The 20,630-nt window shown below is 42.9% G+C and overlaps 1 protein-coding gene across 1 annotated transcript in view; it reads right to left on the bottom strand.

The window, feature by feature from the left end:
- Window positions 1-20,630, bottom strand: part of TNPO1 (transportin 1) — a 71,859-nt gene that overhangs the window by 30,082 nt on the left and 21,147 nt on the right. Inside the window, exons 3-7 of the mRNA XM_018558239.1 lie at window positions 15,769-15,918; window positions 12,522-12,628; window positions 8,796-8,929; window positions 6,724-6,805; window positions 2,989-3,111 (exon numbers count right to left, since the gene is read on the bottom strand). Of these exons, the coding sequence (XP_018413741.1) occupies window positions 2,989-3,111; window positions 6,724-6,805; window positions 8,796-8,929; window positions 12,522-12,628; window positions 15,769-15,918 (596 nt within the window). The remainder of the gene's footprint in view (window positions 1-2,988; window positions 3,112-6,723; window positions 6,806-8,795; window positions 8,930-12,521; window positions 12,629-15,768; window positions 15,919-20,630) is intronic.

The following is a 20,630-nucleotide window of genomic DNA, read 5'->3' on the forward strand; positions in this document are numbered from 1 at the left end:
CGCTTTAGGCTTCCCTGTCAATCATGATGATGCGATTGTAAGGCTGGGAGAAAATCACAATATGGCACCCGCTGATTTCAAACTAACGCAAAGAAATATGGGCACAGAATGATGGATGAACACCTATTGGCTAATCTTCATATTAACAGACCTTCCCAAAATGGAGACCACTAAAGGATTACATTTAGAGATCCAAACAACAAAGTTTAGAAACCATACTAACAATTTTGCGTAGGCTGGGTTCACACCTAGGCAGCACCATGCGGTTATTTGCCCACTTATGCTCGTTTTGCACATTTTGATGCGTTTTTACACGCGTACATGAAGACGCGCATTTTGACTGGCAGCTTATGAAACATTGCGGGCAATGGAAGAACGCGTGTTTAGACAAGTAAAACCGCTCACAAAAATGTGCAACATGCTTCTGCCGCGTGTTTTTTTGGGCATTTCCATTGAAGTCTATGAGGCAAAAATGCGCTTTTAGCTGCCCAAAGAAGCTCATGTACCTTTTTGTGCGTATTATGCTTAGGTGTGAACAAGGGCCAGGGCAAGACAGGGCAAGCACTGAGGCAATGCCAGAGTTTCTGGACCTGAAAAATACTCCAGGTATTACTCTAGCTTACCAGAACAAACTCTGGAAATGGTGAAGACGAATGTGCCACAATTAAATACAAAGCACTGGCAAAAATGTTGAGAAGAGTTTTGATTGGAGAATAAAAAAAAGAAAACAGGGTGCTAGCAAAATTTAAACTTTTACACATCAGAGCTGAAAAATAAATGCCTATCCTCCTAAGTAAACTAGCAAAAAAAAGTCATGTTGCCACTGTAAGGCGTTATCTTTTAGATTGTAAGCCCTCACGGGCAGGGCCCTCCTTACAATCTTGTCTTAAATTGTATTGTGACTGTAATGTCTTCCTTATATTGTAAAGCGCTGTGCAAACTATTGGCGCTATATAAATCCTGTATAATAATAATAATCATAGGCTGAACTACAGTTTTAGATTTGCCAGTGGGAAAACCTCCTGTAGGTGGGGTTATAACACCAAGTTTAAAGACTTCCTGCATTCCTTGGATGAGAAATACATTTACTTTTCTTGAATAAGAGGAAAAAATTGGGATGAAAAACACCTGAATTCTGTCTTTGTCCTCCGTTATGCAGTATGGTGGTAAAACTGCTGAAAACTGTACATTTCAAGTACTCACTACAAGAGCCATCATCTACGTGGATGAGAGTGAAAGCAGCAGGAAAAAGTCACTTTGTAAGGATTGTGCTGCAAAGGCGCCTTTTTATTAGAGGTGCATTGAATGAAATTTTCAGGCCAAAAACCAAAATGTAGTTTAACCTTTTTAAAACAAATTTTTAAACATTTTAATTATTTTTTTATTTTACTGTTAAACTGTCTAAACTGAGGATATAGTATGAGTTACTATGTCCATAATCATGAATGAACAGAAGTGTTGTAGAGCACTTCCTATTCATTCATTGAGGATACATTAGGGATGCACCAATACCGGTATTTTGGTACCGAGTACGAGTACCGATAATTTTTTTTCGGTACTTGCCGATACCAATTACCGAGTAACGGAAGTCCCATTCCGGAAGCCAGGTTGGTGTGTAATGACTCGCCACCTGGCTTCCTGATTAGCCGGGCAGCGTGTATAGTCGCCACCCAGCTTCCCCATTAACAAAAAAGTCCCCTCTTACCTTAGTATGTGCAGCCTGTCATCCCCCGGGGCCTCTCCAACAAGAACGCGGCCTTCGTCCGGTACCCAGCCGGAGCCGTCCAATCAGGAAGCCGGGCGCCGTGTAATGACGCGACGCCCTGCTTTCTGATTGGCCGGCTCCATGCTCTCTTGTCATGAGATGACAAGGGAGCATGAAGCCAGCTTCCAGGCCAATCAGAAAGCAGGGTGTCGCGTCATTAGACGGCGCCCGGATTCCTGATTGGACGGCTCGGGCACCGGACGAAGGCCGCATTCTCGCTGGAGAGGCCTCGGGGGATGACAGGCTACACATACTAAGGTAAGGTAACCTTACCTCACGAGGCCAGCTTCCGGTCAATCGCGAAACCGGGCAGCGTGTAATGACGCGCTGCCCGGCTTCCTGATACCGGAAGTACTCGTGCTAGGCATCAGAGCATTTGGGCGAGTACAAGTACTTGCCCAAATACACGGAATCGGCACTGATATCGATACTAGTATCGGTGCATCCCTAGCAAACATACTATGTCCTCAATTATTTACAAACACTCAGCGGTCACTGATCGTTGAGCACTTGTAACCGCTCTCAGGGCCAATTCACACCATGTCTTGATCAGATGCGGTACGTTACATTTTTCTTCCGCGCCAAAAATGCACCCCAATGCATTTGTGTGTGATTTTTGGGCTCTGTTCCCACCGGTCCAGTCCGTCACATTTTTCCTGAACCGGAACGCACCCAAACGAGTCACCTGGGCTTAAGTTGACGTTCCGTCCCTTGGCTTCCTCACCACTAATTAAGGGCGACTGACCCTACATTAAATGTGATGATATCTTCGGGCCTCCGACCGCTTGAGTGGAGGGTGAGGGTGGAAAAGCCTGCAGGTGTCTGTTTTGGAGCGAACAGGGATAAGGTGTTCAACCGCCTTCCTCACAAACGCACCACGTTTGCAGATCTGGTCTGGACATGGTGTGACAGGGCCCTCCATCCTGACTCCATCGGCTATCACAGGAGGCAGAGTGGGTGGTGCGGAGCTCAGCCTCCTGTGACACAGCTGACTCCTACCCCGCACCGCTGGCTTGGCCTCCGGTGACAGCTGTCTCCTCCCCGCTCTCCATGAGTCTCTGTGACACACTTTCTAGCCTTCTCCACCCATATTAAGTGCAATGATATACCAAGATGACACAAACTATAATTTTCTGCAAAAAATAGAGATCCTATAAAACAATACATTTACAGACATACATATACATCATGTAACTTAGAAGTACAGTAAAATGAAAGCTTACCTCCACTATGTTGTGCATGTGAGGAAACAGACGGTCCATGCGAACTTCAAGCAACATGACAAGTGCCCGGCAAACATTTTTCCGAACTTCTGGTTCATCATCAGTGGCTAATGCAAACAAGTTCTGTAACACAAAGCATATCAGTTACATTTTACCACGTGCCATTCAGGGTTGGTCAGTGCTGACCTATTTAGAATGCTAATTGTCTGGCCGTTATGCTGATCCAGAAGCTTCTAAACAAGTATGTAGACCTGGAAAAATCAAGTCTTCCTCTACATACTTGTTTTGGGTAAATTATTCAAGTACTGAGGGTCAATATGAGAACCTGGAAGCTAGCATTTATGGAAGGAGAAAAGAGCAATGGCAGACTTCCTTTTTTTGTCATGACAGGTTTCCTTCAAGTCTGTTGCAAGAAAGCCAGGTAGGAGGATTAAACAAGTGCATAAAGAATTCTGGAGTTAAGCAGTTGAATCCTGGAGCAGAAGGTGGCACATGTACTTCCAATGACAATAAAGACCACTTCTAGACTTAGAGACTGCATTTGACTTCAAACTGTTCTGTTGGTTTGGGGAATCTAAAAACAGGAGACTGTTGGGCTGACTTATCCATGTCTGAAAACTCTAGATTAGGCTTTCACTTTTTTGGGGGGCAGCTCCAAATGGCTACTGAGATCTGTCCAACCCAGCTGATGCACCAAACTTAGGACCCATTCAAGGAACCCAGGCGTCTGCACTTCAGCTCTGTTGTTACATTAGAAATGTTTTAGCTCAGGTCAAGTTTACCTTAAAATCAATGTAAATGAGCACTCTTATTTCAGTGCATACCAAAGTGCATCCACCAGAATATAAGAGCTTACCCAATTACCAATCAATATATTTCTCAATATGTAGGACATCCCAGCCGAGGACATTTCAAGCAAATGTTCTCACAGTAGACCAGCAATGTCGACAACTATAAGACCACGTCCCGAAGGTTCTTGTCACTTGAACAGCGAGCATTCCATTTCCTGAAACCCCAAAACCCAATTCTCAAAATGTAATGTTCTCATAATAAGAGATAAAGACCCAGATATTGTGGCTTCAGGCATATACATTTCATGCAACTTAGGGCAGATGCTATTGGCAAATGCTGTTCAAAATTTTACCCAATTTGAAAAGACAAAAGCTGACTATATGCTGCAAATAGCTATTCAGGTCCCACACTAATAATTTTTTTTTTTTTAAATTAACTTCTGTCTGCGTTCATGTCTGGGTGTGTGTGCAATATTACTACTTCACCAGCAATTCACATCCAAGTGGAAATCTGCAGTCTTTTAATATTGATCTCTTCCTCCCAACTGAGGCAAGGCAGTAGTAACCCCACTCACCTGCAGCAAAATACACATCATATGCTGGCTTGAACTAATGGATATCAAAGATAATGTCTTTATTTATGGTCAGAACTGTTCATTATACTCCAGGATGCCCAACAAAGATGATGCTAGAATGCGGCTTAAATCCTGCAGTCGTTTGCCCATAACAGATAAAAAAATGTCACTCATTATGTACCATGAAAATCTGCTTTTTAAATGGCAGTGCAATTGCGTTTAGTTATCCTTCCAATCTGTTATAGAAGAGCCAGCATCAACTGGAGAGATCATCAGCTAGCGAATATATTTTTAGAATTTCAGCTGTGTCAGATTCCAATACTGCAAGTATCAACACTGCTGGTGTCAATATCTGCAGGTTCGAAACACATTACCAGCCTGATCATGCTTGATATAAGTGGAATTTGAGATAAATATGGATTAGTTTCTAAGCACAAGTGTTGTTCTATCACATCATGTTGTGCATCTTTTGGAGAATCAAAACACATTGTTTAATTTTGCATGTTTTAATTAGGAAGAAAGGGAGGGAGGGAGGGAGGAAGGGAGGAAGGAAGGAAGGGAGGGAGGGAGGGAGGAAGGAAGGAAGGGAGGGAGGGAGGAAGGAAGGGAAGGAAGAATAACCTAACAATTTCTCTATTTGTAGTTCTACTTCATTATATTTAATCCACAATCTAAGTTCATCTTTCTGTTTAGAAAAGCAATTTTCTCCACTTTTTGTTGTTACATCATATATTAGAAAGGGGAAAGAAACAATTCAGGTAATAGAAGAAAAAGCTCTTATTAACCCTTTCTCTGCCACCGACGTGAGGCTTAAGTCAGTGGCATCGACCTATAAACAGACTACCTTTCCTCATGTACTTGTCGGCTTTATAGCCCCCAGATCACTTCCACATTTACAGTAACAAGCAGCCAAATTTAACCACATTACGTGCGACATGACATGTGTAAGGATGGAGAGTGTCAGGAGATGATCGTCCCTTTGAAGAATAAGCCTGGGAGCGACCAGCTCTGATCACCTCCGGTTTCAGTGCGATCATTCTCTGGCCCCTCTGGCTGGGAATGAATGATTCTAACAGATTGTGCTTGACCAATTAGCTTCACAATGGTGCAGAGGTGAAATTAGGTATCCAACAGGTCCCTTGTTTCTCCTTAAGGCTGGGTTCACACCTGGGCGTACGGAAAATGCGCGTTTGCCGCACGTTTTTACCGCGATTTGCGGCAAAAGTGCGTGACAAACGTGCGTTTCCGAGGGCTATCTGGCTGTATCCTAATGGATACGCATGGCAAATATGCCCCAAAGAAGCTCCTGAATTTCTTTGGGCGCAGGGCGTTTTTCTGCGCGTTCCTACCCGCTGTAAAACGCCCAGGTGGGAACTATGACCATAGGCAATCATTGGTTTTTACATGTTGAGCGTTTTACAGCACGTAGGAAGTGCTGTAAAACGCCCAGGTGTGAACCAGACCTTAAGAAAGCCAGTCACTTACACTATGCTATCACATAGAGGGCTTATTAGTCGCCTCTTGATATCAAAATTAAAAAAAATTATAAAAAAATAAAAAAGTTTAAAAAACTAAAGTTTAAAAGTTTCTTTAAAAAAAAAATATATCTTGTGACAATTTTTGGGGTTGGGGGTCTAAGTACTCGTCAAGCCTAAAATGTGTATTTTAATGTGTGCAAAACAATCAAGGAGGGCTCTGGCAGCCAAAGAGTTACAATTTTGACCCCTTTTTGATTAAGAATTTCTTTTCTCTACTATGTAAGAATGAGGGGGCCTGGACCCAGCGTTTAAATGTTGTTCAGTAAATTATTAATGCAGCTATCAGTTACTACAGGAAGGGATGGGCAGAGTTGGTTAAGATCTGCTTTTAAGATGGCCACCAGAGCTCATAGAAGCATAAAAGTGTGAAGACAGAAAAAGTTCAAATGGTCCATCAAGTCTGCCCCGCTACTTTTTTTAGACCTGTTTGGTGGGTGGCTTTTTTTTTAAAACTTTTTGTCTGAGTATAGACCTGTGTTTTTAAAGTCACATACAACTGGTTAGCAGTGGTTCAGGCACCACACCTACAGAACCTGCTCACAGTTTCATGGCTATTTTGCTGACAGCAGCTACTGAAGCTCGGTTTTAAAACACTATGGCTTACGGGTATAACATTTTAGTGGGTTGCTTAGGTTAGTGTGGTTTTTAGATAGTTCGCTACAGAATTATTATCTACAGAAACTGTCCCATACAGGTAGCAAAGTTTACCACTTGCTTATATCACAGAAGAGTTCAAAGTTTTCATCCATTCGTATATATATATATATATAATCACTTGTTTATGTTATTTTAGCAAATGCTACTACAAAGAGCTACCAATCACAGTCATACCTCAATAAAGGAATCAATATGCATCATAAGAGCTTGTGTTCTCCCAATAATGAACTGGTTGACACAGGCAACAGCATGTGACCTATGTTGAAGGAAACAAGAAATACAAACATAAGATCATAGGTGATAAAATTATTTTTGACTCACCGTAAAATTACATTTAAGCACATTAAGGCCCCTTTTACACGTGCAGATCAGGAGGGGATCCCTTCCTTTTTAGAGGAGTGCGGAGTAGATGTCACTGCTGCGAACACCGTGTCCATCTAGGTTTTTCCTCCATCTTGTGATGGAGAAAAAAAAACTGAAAAAACCAGGACCCCAAGCTGGTCTATGGGGAATTGGATGTAAATGGACTTGAGTCCATTTGCATCAGAATACCCCCAATGCGATGTTCAGGTCCGGTGAAACATATCTCCGATTAGTTTTTCCGGACCTGGCTGGAGTCCGGGGTAACCGGGTGTTAATGTAAACCTTATTACTACACATGGCTGCCCATAGACTAACAATGGGCATTCGATAGGGTCCACCTGGCAGTTTTTAGAGCACCTGTATGAAAGGGGCCTAAAAGGGTAAGTTCACTGTGAAATGTGTTGTATAACGAGCATAAAGCTCGCAAATGGAGAGCGTTCATTGGTCGCCATGGTCACATGACCACTCTGGGAAGAGGTCCAGGGCCTTAGGAAAACCTTGTCTTTGAAGCCTATGATGGGAGTGGAAGTGGTTATATTAGGCTGTCCTTACAACTTTGCCAGCATCCAATCTTTGGAAGGCAGTAGCATAATCCAATGTACCCAAATTATATCCTGTGTCCCTTAATACATGATTAAGAAAACACAGTTTATCTGGGGAACATACACATCACACAAAATACTTTGACTGTGGGGCAAAGAAGAGGATTTAAAAAAATATTCAAAAGCATCATTGGGATTTAAAGAAAAGCAGTTTTAAAACAAATCAGCACATTTCAATTACATGAGTAAAAATCAGCCCGGCAAAGCAAGCATGTTTGCCAATTAAACCACTCAACATTGTTTTTGCAATTTCTCTCATTTTGGATTTGTACTGGGATTGTAATATTGCGCAAGCTTGCTGCTTAACTTTTAAATATGAAGCTCTGAGCAGAAAAAGTCTGAGCACAGTAGGTGGGCTTCCATCTCTTCACTTAATTTTTCCTCTCCTAAAGAGTTGTCTGATGAGAACAGGTGGACATTTAATAGGAGCCAAATATTACCATCTCCTTCATCAAAACTGCTGCATTTGAGGTAAATGAAATGCATAATTAGAATACAGATATGGAAGCAGATTCACCTGCTAAAGATTTATAAATTTGTTCAGCCAGTTCTGAAATATACAAAACCCCATCAGAAAGCACAAGCTTGGTGACAACACTTATCTGACTTAATACAGCCTGGTCATTTGCCTTATCCCAGCCTGAAGGAGCAGCAGCAGACTGATCTTTGAGAACGGTCATCTTGCTTTTCTCCTCCTGTCAGCATGTTAGTTGTGAGTGCATGAGCATACAGCAGAACCTGATTGGTTCATTGAGCTGACCTCCCCTCCATCAACCAACTCTCAGCACTGCTGTGGAGGGTTTACGGAAGGCTGATATCAAGGCATTTTCAGGTACTTATAAGGTTATGATTAGATGACGGAGCTTAAGGGTCATTTTCACTTTGTTGACCTGTCAATTTTCTTCTATTCTGGTGGGGCAGAGGGTTAGGAAACAGTACAAATTTAGGCTAAAATTTAACGTACAGCACCTGAATGAGTGAGGCATGAATCACCTCCGTTTAAAATCACGCCCTCAGGGTGTATCGGACCCAGGGTGGTACACTGCATGGCATGGAGGGGAGGGGAGAAGTAGCAATTTTGGCAGAAGAAACTTTGCAGGTCTCTTCTGTCAAAAAAACACAAATTTCTAGCAATTATTTTCCTCTTTGAAGCCGTAGGGGCACAACTATGACATGAGCAGAAAATGAACACTGCAAGTCCTGACAGCCTGTTATAAAGAATGGGATGGGCCATCACCAAATATCACCTGGACACTTCATAACAGTATAAAAAGAAATTACCTTATTTTTGGACTACTGTGTTTGAAGAACTGCAAAAACTTGGGGATCATAACATTAAGCGGCCTTTCCAATACATCACTGTCTAAAATTTCAGTAGAATCTTCACAGATTTTCTGAAGGGCTCCAAAAGCTCCCTGTAACCGAAAAAAAAAGTGTAAAAAAGCACTGCATTGCATTATTTCTAAAACACACAGGCAAAAAAAAAAATTATAAGCAAGCGGATTCTACTGGAATTTAGAAGCTTGGCGATTGTTCCCAGTAAATGCTCTTTCACATGTATCTCACATTGAACATAGTTAAACAATGGCTGATCAGGGTATACAGTCTATGGCAATGAAATCAGTTCCTTCTAAATAGAAACGTATGAAAGTTGTTTCTATATTTGCATATTTTATATACACACACATTTTTCCTGGGCATTCAGGGCAAAGTAACAGGTTTCCTGTATGACAGACACAGTAAGGTGCTTGAACCTACCTTAAACATGTTTTCCCTACCAGTTTGCTGAAAAATCGCAGTGTATGAATCAACCACACACTAAATCAGGACATGCACCCACCTCCTTGACCCCATGTAACAAAGTGACTGGCCGTTTAGAAACCATGTGCTCCACTGGGGGAGGGAACAGTAATTTGCTCCCACTCATCCAGAAATACCACACTTTGAGGCAAGCAAAAGAGGCAGCGGGGAAGCACATGGAAGGCTCCTTAGATTTTGCTTCATTTCCTGCAGACACAACAGGAAGCGAGTGGAAACCTCTCCAAAGATAAATGCTCACTTACTTGTCACAAGAACATGTGTCCCCATTGGAAGATTTTACCTCGCCTCCTATTCTGGTGTCAACGGTAAAGTTTTGGATTTCCAAACACTTTTGAAAACTGTGAACTTTTAAGCAGGAAATAGAAACTGCAATAAAAACCCATCTACAATAACAGTTCCCTATTCCAGCAGTCACCAACTGGTGGTCCGTGGACCACTAGTGGTCCCCGGGCCCTCCACCAGCACTGCCACTCCTGCAGGCACACCAGCACCTATGTAAATGTGTATATATATTCTCATACACACAAGCGTAAAGTGGCACTAAAGTCAGGCGTTAGATCTTAAAAATGCATTCAAGTACCTTATTAACAAAAATGTATCTTATCTGTGTATCCAAGCTTGCTCCTGTGATGGACTACAATCTCAATATAAATTAGTAAACTAAACATGAGACTGTAGTCCCTCTCGGGGAGTGAGCTTGGAGCAGTGACTACTTTACAACACACACAGGGACCATGGGGAACAAAAGTAGCCCCCCTCCAGAAGGAAGGACAGTGTCAGCACCAATTCAGAGATGATTTGAGGATCTACAGCCGAGTGATACACAAATAAGAGACATTTTTGTTATTTGTTGGTACTTGAATGTATTTTTAAGATTTAAAGGAGAACTATGGGGTTAGGGGCTTTTCCCCATAGTTCTCCTTAGGGTAACGGGAGGACACAAACTAGCGTCCTCCCGTCACCCAAAGCTCAGTATACACCTCGCGGTATACTGAGACGCCGCGGTATACCGCAAGCTGCGGCTCGCGGTATACTGAGAGGCCGCAGCTGAAGCGGATCCCGACAATTATGTCTGGATCCGCCCAGCTGAGTGAGTGACAACTGGCTCTGCCTATCTAGAGGCAGAGCCAGCAGTACCCGCCCCCTCCCCTGTCCGTTGCGACAGTCAGTGCTGGAGGATCGGAGCGGGGGAATCCAGCCACTCACCGGTATGTGTTCGCTCACTTCTCAATCTACTGAGCCGACCTGTGACAGTTTCATTGCCACAGGCCGGCTAGAACCTTCAGCTAATCCTTCTGCCAGCCTCGGCTGCGGGCAGCCCTCTGTGCAGCCGAACCGAAGGGCTGTTATGGGCTATTCACAATAGCCTGTGTAGAAGCCGAAAGCAGCCGAGCCGAACACATATGCGGGAATGGTCTGTCGAAACAGAACATTCTCCCCGCAAAATGTAAAAAAACAAAAAACACAGCGCAGTGTCCCTCTTTAGGTCAGGTAGGAAGTTAAAGTGGAACCCAGACGCCAAAAATTGGGGGGTGGGGACAGTCTGATCTGCTGGCAGATCAGGGTGGCCGGGGAGTGCAGGGAAGAAGCACAGCCTACAAAGTATGCCTGCAAATTTGTTAGATTGCCTAGTAAAGGCAAAATGCAGGAACATCTGAAAAGGACAAGCACACTTTAGGTCACTTTCTGTTTGTGAAAAGAATTAAACAAATTGGAAAAATCATATAAATATAAAATATATTACATATGAGCAGTTCAGAAATCGCCACCTGCAGCCAGAAAACTGAGCAAGATTGATAGCATTCTCGAGCTTATTTTACAGCTTGTCAAACAGATATAAGCATAAGGAAAGATCAGATTGCACAAGCTGCTAAACGACTAAGAACGCACCTCCAGTCTCCAAGCAGACATGTGTTAGCTACACATAGTAATATACTACTAGTATAATATTCCATAATGGAACAATTATTACATAATAAATTACATTCAAGTATATCTAAAGTAAAACGCGAAATTTTGTATAGAGAAGGGTAGGTTTAAAGGAGAACTATGAGATGAGTGATTTCCACTCACCTCATAGTTCTAAGCCGACCTGTGACAATGAGACTGTCACAGGACTACTGTCAGTATTTTTGTTGCCAAAAATCCATAATGAGACAAGTGTCTTTACAGTGTGTTCTTTAGACTCAATGGAAAGGGAGGTGAAGGATATAACTTCATAGAGACTGTTGTGATTGGAACAACTATACCCCATTGCTATATATAAGATGGAAAACTTTGTCAACGTTTTCCATCATCGATTAGTTGAAGTTCGATTAGTCCTCGCCGCACGCTTCTTCTCCTCCCCACCATACAGACACGCCGCTTCTCCTCCCCGCACGCCGCAACTCCCCCGCCCCCTCACAGACTCGGAGCTGCCCGCCCATCCACAATCGGCACAATTAAGGAAGAGCAGGCATGGGGGAAGGCAGCTGCCAGACAGGCCCACAATCTGCTCAGGTAAGCCTGCACCCTCCCCCACATGGTGCTGTATTAATGTACCATCAGCTATAGAGGACTACAAATACCAGCAATACATTATACACCGTATGTATAAGGTACTATTGCTGGCATTTGTTGTATTCCTATATAGCTGGTGGTATTCTGCATTGCGCCGTATAATCATTATACAGAAACAGGAACCATATCGCACTCCTTACCGGGATTCCCAATTGATGAAGATGGGTGCTCGAAGTGACTGCGGATGGCACCGCCACAGATTATACAATAGAAAAATGTCACCTGCACACCATAAGTTGAAAAAGCAAAATATTTTATTGCCAATAGCTGTATCTCATTGGCGATGAGTTACAGCTATTGGCAATAAGATATTTTGCTTTTTCAACTTATGAAAAAGTCAGGTGGTACATTTACTTTACTGTGGTTTTAGAGGAGAAAGGGCATTGAACTGTGCACAAAGAATGTTTGCAACGATTAAAGTAGAACACTGTCTCTGAAGAAATGGCTGAAAGCCTGATATGATTTATGCCTGGAGTATTACATTATCCAATGAGACCTTTAAACGAACATCAATATTTTTATTGACTTTCACAACCAAAAATCCTACTACAATCAATAGCATACATGGGGAAACCGAAAACACCATTTCACAAACACTACAGGGGCTCTTCATTTAAATATTCTTACCTCACATGTGTTGTAATCCTCCGAGTCCAACAGACTACACAACTTTGGTAGCAGCTCCGGCCAATTCTGTAACTCTCCTTTTGAAGCGATCGTTGTGATCAAGATTCCTAAAGATGGATACAAGACAGATATTGAGTGATACAACCTTCTGTAACCCTATCTACAGCTGGCCTATTAAACACACAAATGTTTTCCCCAGAGGATTGAATGCTTAACAGCCTGTAAAATGCATAGATTGCAGAGACCAGGTTTTCAATTACAACATTTTTACAATCCAAAACAGAACAAACAATGCAAGCATTATTTAGGGTTGCTGGAGAGACAGCAATTTTTTTTTTTAAACCAGCCATCTTTGTAATTTAAAAAAAAAAGTTCACTTAATTGTTACATGCGTGTAGGAAATGCATGTAGTCACCAACAGCAGCTTTAGCAAAAAAAAAAACCCTACACAGGACACCGAGTTAAATTCTTTAACCACAGGGTTGAGCAGCTGCTTTCAGGTGATTGGACACTGGCAAAATGATTTAACCCCTTTGTGACTGACGACGTACAGTGTACGTCGCCAGCATCGGGGCTGTTTAAACAGACTCCCGGAGCAAGACAGCCATGCATAACCCACAGTGCCAGGGCAACCTTTCCAATGCCAGTCTGATAGGGAGATGCAATGACAACCAGTTTATGCCACGTACCCAGAATGTTGAGCTACAGTGGCCTGGAGTGAAACCTGAGTCTAGGGAACTGCCCCGATGGAGGCCACCTTTAAGCTTTGAACCTTTATGCAAAAGCAGATGGTTGGGCAGCTCCAGGACCATAGGTCAGAGCGTGAGAGTGGAGATACAGAATCTTCTCCAAGGGCAGAAATACCCTGGACAGGGCATGTCCAAGACTAAGCCTAGTTACTCAAAGTGTTGAGGGCTCAAACATCAACTTCTGGAGGATCAAAAGTTTATTCCTAGCTCTGCATGGTTTGCACCGTCCACTGAATGTTGAACGATAGGGCTTGCAATGACTGCTCTCTGGTAGGTTAACCAAGTAGCCCACTGCAGCAATCTCCTGCGACAGAAGCGGGGCAAAACCTCTTCAATTACCAAAATCGGGGTGGACAGAAGGGTACAAATTTCAGTTTGTGACCTGTGATGACAATGCTCTGAACCCAAGCATTGGCAAGGTCATGGCCAGAGTTCTGAGAAGGCTGACAGACGTCCCCACACTTTCAAAAATGGATGATTCAACTTAATTGGGAAGTCGGCTTGCTCCCAGACTTGGCAGGCTTGGAAGACCAACCAGGCCTTGCAACAGAACTGTGCACCCGACTGTGCTTGGAACATGAGGCCTAAGAAGGCAGAATTGAACTTTTAAGGGAGAAAGCAGAAGAGTTTTGTTAGAGTCTTGGACTACTACTTCTGACGTAAAAGGGTACTTTACTACCTCCCACCCATGACTTCCTTGAGGTAGATATTAAATGAGTCTCAAAAAAGGTGTTCAACTAAGGGCATGCGTTCTACGTACTTCTTGCATGGGAGCGCCGCAGACTAGCATTTGAGGAAAAGGATCTGCCGCATGTGAACAGACAGCATGCTCATCCTGGAGATTTTGCAGAGTATACCCCAGTCCATGAACGCAATAACATAAGGCCATAGGAAAAGGTATTAACCTCCCTGGCGGTATTCCCGAGTGTGGCTCTGGGTTCATTTTCAGTACCAAGAGCGGTAACCCTGAGCCACAATGGGGATTGCGCAAAAGTGTCACTTACCTTGTCCCTGCGAGCCTGCGGTGTCCTCTGCTGTGTTCGCCTGGCCGATGCCGGCATTCGGCTTTAAGTTTCGTTTTCGGGTGTCACAGCGGGGGGCGGAAAATTCAAAAGTGCAAACATGACACACAGAACACACACAATACAATGTAATCTGCTATAATTACATATATTTATCAAACTATTTCACTTCAATTTTGTCCCCAGAGCTTTGTCTAGTGCCATGCCTGCACTTTCTGTACTCTATTGACTGTGGTATTGACTGTGGTACGGATCAGGCAGCGCCCCCAGAATTCCCATTTACTGGACCATTTTTTTAAATTATTATATTAGAATTCATGATTTCGTGTTTCAAACTATAAATCATACCCGGGATGTCTACTAGACTCTTGTTTGGACAGATTTAGTGAGTTATTCCTAAGATTTACTAAGAATTACAGGCCTACAATATAAAACAACAAATTGCCATGAAAAACAATGTACCGCTTTGGCATGCTAAAATCCTGCATAATCATACCGCCAGGGAGACTGGGTTCACACCTGGGCATACGGAATACACGCGTTTGCCGCGATTTGCGGTAAAAGAAACGCGCAACAAACGCACGTTTACGAGGGTTATCCGGCTGTATCCTAATGGATAAAACATTAATTTAACTGTGGCAAAGCTTTGTGACGCATTACCATGCGTTGTGATACCTTGTGTTGCAATTAAATATACGCCTGTATCATTTTATCACAGATAAATCACACAAACACAGCGCAACATTTTTAACATAACTCGCTTATTTGCAGTTTTGCGTACCTTCATTTTTTTACCTTTTCGCAAATATTTGTTATTTATTAACTCAATACAGTTTTATCTTTTAGATTGTCAGAAAATATTTTTTTGTGCGCTGATACTGATTTTAGTGTGTTTTATCAATTGAATTGTGTATTTTTAATCGGTTTAATATTAATTTGAAAACCATTTGGGCAATTATCGCAGGGCCTACAAATTTAGTAGCATTATCTTTTTTTATTCTACCAGGTCTGCGCTTTCAGAAAATATATGGTTTGATGGAAAACATGCAGGCTGGATCGAGTTTATACTCCCCTGGATGGCTGGGAGGCTGCTATGAGTTCAGACATCCATGAGAAAGAATAGTGACAAGGCGTGCATGTGCACTAGGCAGAAGACCCAGATGCAAAGGCTGTGTGGCACCAGGTAAGGCCACACAGTAAAGAACTAAAGAGCAGAGATAAGGGCAAGTATTTACCACTGCTGGCTACACTCGAGGAATTTACTTAAGAAAATTAAAAAGAAATGCTACTGCAAACACATTATGGTCAATCCAATAGAGTGGCTAGCTGGGCAGTGTGGCACAGCTGTCCAAAGAAAAAAAAAATATTTTCATTACAATTTAACATGACATTAATGTAAAAAACTCAATGTGAAGCCTTCAATTAGATATTCTAGTAATATTTACAGGCAGTGTAATTTTGCAACAAAGTACTTACCTACTGTTGCTCTAATTAGTGGGGATGAGTCACCAATGTTATTCAAGCACTCGCTCTTTATAAAGTCGGTTACCCCATTGGGGAAGTTGAGGAAATGAGCTTTCACGTTATTTTTCAGTATCAGTCCACTCAAAGAACGCGTAGGCTCATCTGGAAAAAAAAAAAAAGCATTTGGCAAAGAATCACCTAAAAGCTGGCTTTAGTCTGAACTATCACTGGGTAGAACACAAAATAGTCAAATTGCTATACACCATGGGGGCTATCAGGATTATTTTTGCATTTCCATATTGCTCTTCCTTCTACGAGGTAGGAGCATCATTGTGGAAAAAACACACATGCATCAATGCAGTTCCAGAACTTGCAATGGACATCTCGTACCAGGTTTCCTTCTCTCCTTTGTCTTAGAGAAAAAAAACTTTTCTACTTTGCCGCTTTTGTATCCTTGCTGCATCCACCTGCCTATCTGAGGGAAAAACTCCTGATTCAGTTCACAACCTTCTTGCCGAATCTCGTGCTAGCGAAGAAAGAACCAGTGAAATGGAAAGGAGGTTCTGCTCGGCCCAAATTAGAATGCAGTTACAATATTAAGAATCGGGCATAGAAACTTTTAGGAAAATTTGCCAAGAAAATTAGCAACACAAATGGTCGCAAATCAGGTCGCCTCTCCTACAGCAAAGCCTCGAAGGCTCTGTTCACACCTAGGCATATTGAATATGCGCGTTTGTCTCACGTTTTTATCGCGATTCGCTGTAAAAAAACGTGCAACAAACGCGCGTTTCCGAGGGCTACTTGGCTGTATCCCAATGGAAACGCTCGACAAAAACGCCGCAAAGAAGCTCATGTACCTTTTCAGGCGTAGGCCGTTTAGTAGCGCGTTCAGACGGGCTGAAATACGGCAAGGTGTGAACCATACCCATAGAAAAACAATGGGATTTCCATGTTTGAGCGTTCGGAGAGCGTTGAAAGCGCTACAAAACGTACAGGTGTGAACCAGGCCTAAGACAGCTTTACAATCTCACATGTGTAAATTCCTGGGCAGCCAAGTGCTACAATTTGCAAAGTTCTCAGAAAGATTTATACTGAAGGTGCAGCAGATTTTACCTCCAAACAGATACATTAAAAAGGAGAACAATGGGGTTCAGGTTTCCCCATAGTTCTCCTAAGGGTAACGGGAGGACACAAACATCCTCCCGTCACCCCAAGCTGAGTATACCGCGAGCTATAGCTCGCGGTATGTTGAGACGCCGCAGCCAGGACGGATCCCCACATTACTGTCGAGATCCACCCACTACGGGTCTTCCTATCTAGAGGCAGAGCTAGCTGTGCCCGCCCCCTCCCGTTCCGCCAGTCATCGCTGGAGGATCGGACAGGGGAGGGGGGGAATCCCTGCAGGGAGCAGTGAGTGACAGTCACGGCTCTCTGCAGGGGAATGATCGAGAAGTGAGCGAGCGACGATCATCCCAATCTATTGAGCTGACGTGTGACAGTCTCATTGTCACAGGTCGGCTAGAGCCATGAGGCTGAGTGATTTTCACTCACCTCATAATTCTCCTTTAAGAAGCGATCAGGGTCAGGCTGCAACAGAGCTATTTTAAAGCAGCTGAGGCAAGAATTTATGACTCAAGCTATATTCTTATAATAAAGCCCACTTTAAAAAAAAAAAAAAAATCATCTTCCATAGGGTATTGCTGGTCAAACCGCTTAGGAGGGGCAAAGATCCTGTCTGGATTAAGCCAATTCTCATATAAACAAAAAAATTGGATTTAGCAATGAATGCTAAGGAATGCATTTGACCGACTGGAGGCCACCACAACATTTGTTGTAAGCCCAGCCATATATCGTCCTGATTAAGTGGTTGTACAGTACCACGAAACGCACCAACGGTGTACCTGAACTTGAAAATTAAAGTTATTTACCAGAAAATATCCAAAACTCTCTTGGACTCCAGGCACATCTGTTCCCCTTTCTTTGAGGAAATCCTCATTTTTGGGAAAACTCTTTCGGCTACTTCAATGCATTTTGTTAGGCTGGGGGCTTTATATGGAACCCGGGCTAGTAACCATATGCAAATCCTCAGCATCTGCATTTAACCATGTAGCAGGAAATCAGAGATGGACTCTAGAGGAGAGGGCCTGGAAAAACCCTTGCAGCCCCTGCATTCTGAGTTGGCAACCATCACTGAAATATTTTCCATAAAGCCAACATAGTAGCCTTAAATGTCTCGCCTCCCTGGATGAAACAGAGGAGGGATCTGCCCCAGAGGAGATAAGAGGGACTTAGAGGAGTGCTGAGATTAGAGCTATGGACATTGATCCAGGCTGTCAGCGTCAGATTCCCGAGACACGGTCAGTGGATCATAAGTTGGCTAGGCCTGCTACCCTTGTGCTTTTGATCTATGCGAGAGGAAATCCACAAGGGGCACTCATGCCACCTTCTGTTAACAGTAACAGGAAGGTGCTTGATGTAACCCAGGTGCCCCCCCAAAAAAGGGCAGATGGTCCTGATACACAACAGTTGGTGCCGTCCCTCCGCACATAGGAATACACAAGCAAGAACGGCACACAGACTTTGCCTGCAGGAGTCTCAAAACGGGGGACCACTGAAATGTGAACCAAAGCCATGGACCTGTAAAGCAATCTGCACCTCCCACACATGTTGCACCTCTGGTACCAAGCGGTGATCACCCAACGCAATATCCAGTGCACAAATACACATTACGGGACGGCCCTACATCATCTTCCCACAGGGTCCGGGTATGCCCTCAGAGGCTATGTTGAGGATCAGCTGGCCCGGAAAGCCGCAACTGAAGAAACTTGCTGGGAGAACTAGACATGATTTTTTTTTTTTTTAATGGTTGTGCCTCTCTCAGAGCAGAGAGAAAACGCCTGTCTCCTAAAGAAACTAGGCTTTGTGGGAAGGGTTATGCAGGGCTATACGAAAAGGTTTGCCAATCTACAAAATGAGGGCAGCATTCTATCCTGTGCCCTGTAATGTACTATAAAGAAATACAATTTTAATTCTAGGCTGTACCACTACAAAATCTGGAAAAATGTAAAGAGCTTATGCAAAGTATTGCACACACAGACCCTATCCCCTATCGTGCAATGGTAAAGAGTTCCTATCATTCATAATGAGTGTAATGTTTTTAAATGAGCACTAATTGGTAGAAGGTGTTAAAAATCTATTGATTTAAAACAGAAAAGAAAAAAAAAGAAAAAATACACCAAAATTGCAAAGGTGTGATTGGGCCCGGAGTTTACATCTACTTTATGAAGAACAATGGCATCCACTCAATCAAATGAAACAAACTTCAAAATTGTCCGGTAAGGATTAGAGAGGTTGCATGAAGTACTACAACTTAATTACACTGAAAACAAAAAAAATTAAAATGCATCACTTCTGCCATCGCTATTCCATTAGAATGCGCTAACAAAAAGGCACAGTTTAGCGTTAAGAATAAAATCTGCTCATGGTGAAATATATTGGCTGGCCAAGTAACTCAACAGATGGATCTTATTTTTCACTCCATTTGACTTCCACAAGTCGAATGGGAGACTAGATGCAAAACAATGGAAAAAATGAAACCAATTCATTGGCATGTAGATACATTTACAGAAAAAAGGGTAGTCAGAAACTGCGCATAGTTGATAAACATTTAGCATAGTTTAAGTGTGAGTAATATACTGTACCACTGACTGCTGAGAAATGGCGCATCCTAACACTTGTCCATTTACCAACACATTAAACAGAGGGAGCCATAATGCACATGGACAAATGAGTTTAAAATTGTATATCAATTTTGAAATAGTGTTAAAGCTTACTAACGAGAATGGTGTATTCATTAAGAGGATATTTGTACTCATCTGAAAAAGCTTTTCTTGGAGTCCACTGAGTGACTTAGGAATTTAGATACTGGGGATAAACTGCCGTCTACAGGACGATCAGAAACTGGCCTTAGTAGCAAGCAGTACAAAAAGCATGATCAATGGGCTCCAAGAAAATGCTTCAAGGGGGAGTACAAAAATCAGACTTCCTTTTCTGTCCATTGAGATACACAGGAAATCAGATACTGTCAGGATAGCCAAAAGCAGTCCAACAGAGGTGGGCAACACAACAACTGCTAATGGGCCCAACAAAAAAACATCAGAGGACTGACGGCAGCCCAGGAGCAGCCTAAAGGATCAAGTTCCAAATCTGAACTGGATACATCCACAATCCCCATACCTATTAGGGAACCTGCCAACATGACCAGATTGAGGACGCAAACAGAGGGAGAATCAACCTGATGCTCAAGACCTAGAAGAAAGTCAGCACCAGCGGGAATGATGCCACAGGGAAAGAGCACCAAACTAGTGAGACGTTTATCAACCAAACTCACCGAATGAAAACAAGTGAAACCATAACTAATTCCCATGAAGGTTAAAAAAAAAAAAAAAAAGGAAACGAAAAAAAAGCACAGGTCCCAGGAAGGCACATAGGATCAAACTGGTCTAGATGAGAAAGACTAGCTAGTCTACACACGGTCAAGGGGCTGAAACTGTTACTAAAGGGGTGTCTGACCTGAAAACCAATCTCGCTAGGTGAGATTTACAAAGAAAAGCTCTTTATCACGAAAGCACCACAGTCCACAAGAGGTGTGAAGTGCCCCTGAGAAAATTCAGGGGTTTGATCTGACGAAGTCAATGTGACTAAAACGAGTAGGGTGCATGTGAAGCTCCCCCACAAGGGTAGGCATGAATGCAGGTGATACCTTAGCCTCAAGTGAGATAGAATTACCAGACAAGACTGAGGACAAAGCCAAATCATCCTTCCTAGCACACAAAAGGAGCCTCAGGGACACTTTATAAGTATCCTGCTAAAGA

Source organism: Nanorana parkeri, unplaced genomic scaffold (genome assembly GCF_000935625.1).
Source record: "Nanorana parkeri isolate BGI_ZX_2015 unplaced genomic scaffold, ASM93562v1 scaffold327, whole genome shotgun sequence".
Lineage (NCBI taxonomy): Eukaryota > Metazoa > Chordata > Amphibia > Anura > Dicroglossidae > Nanorana > Nanorana parkeri.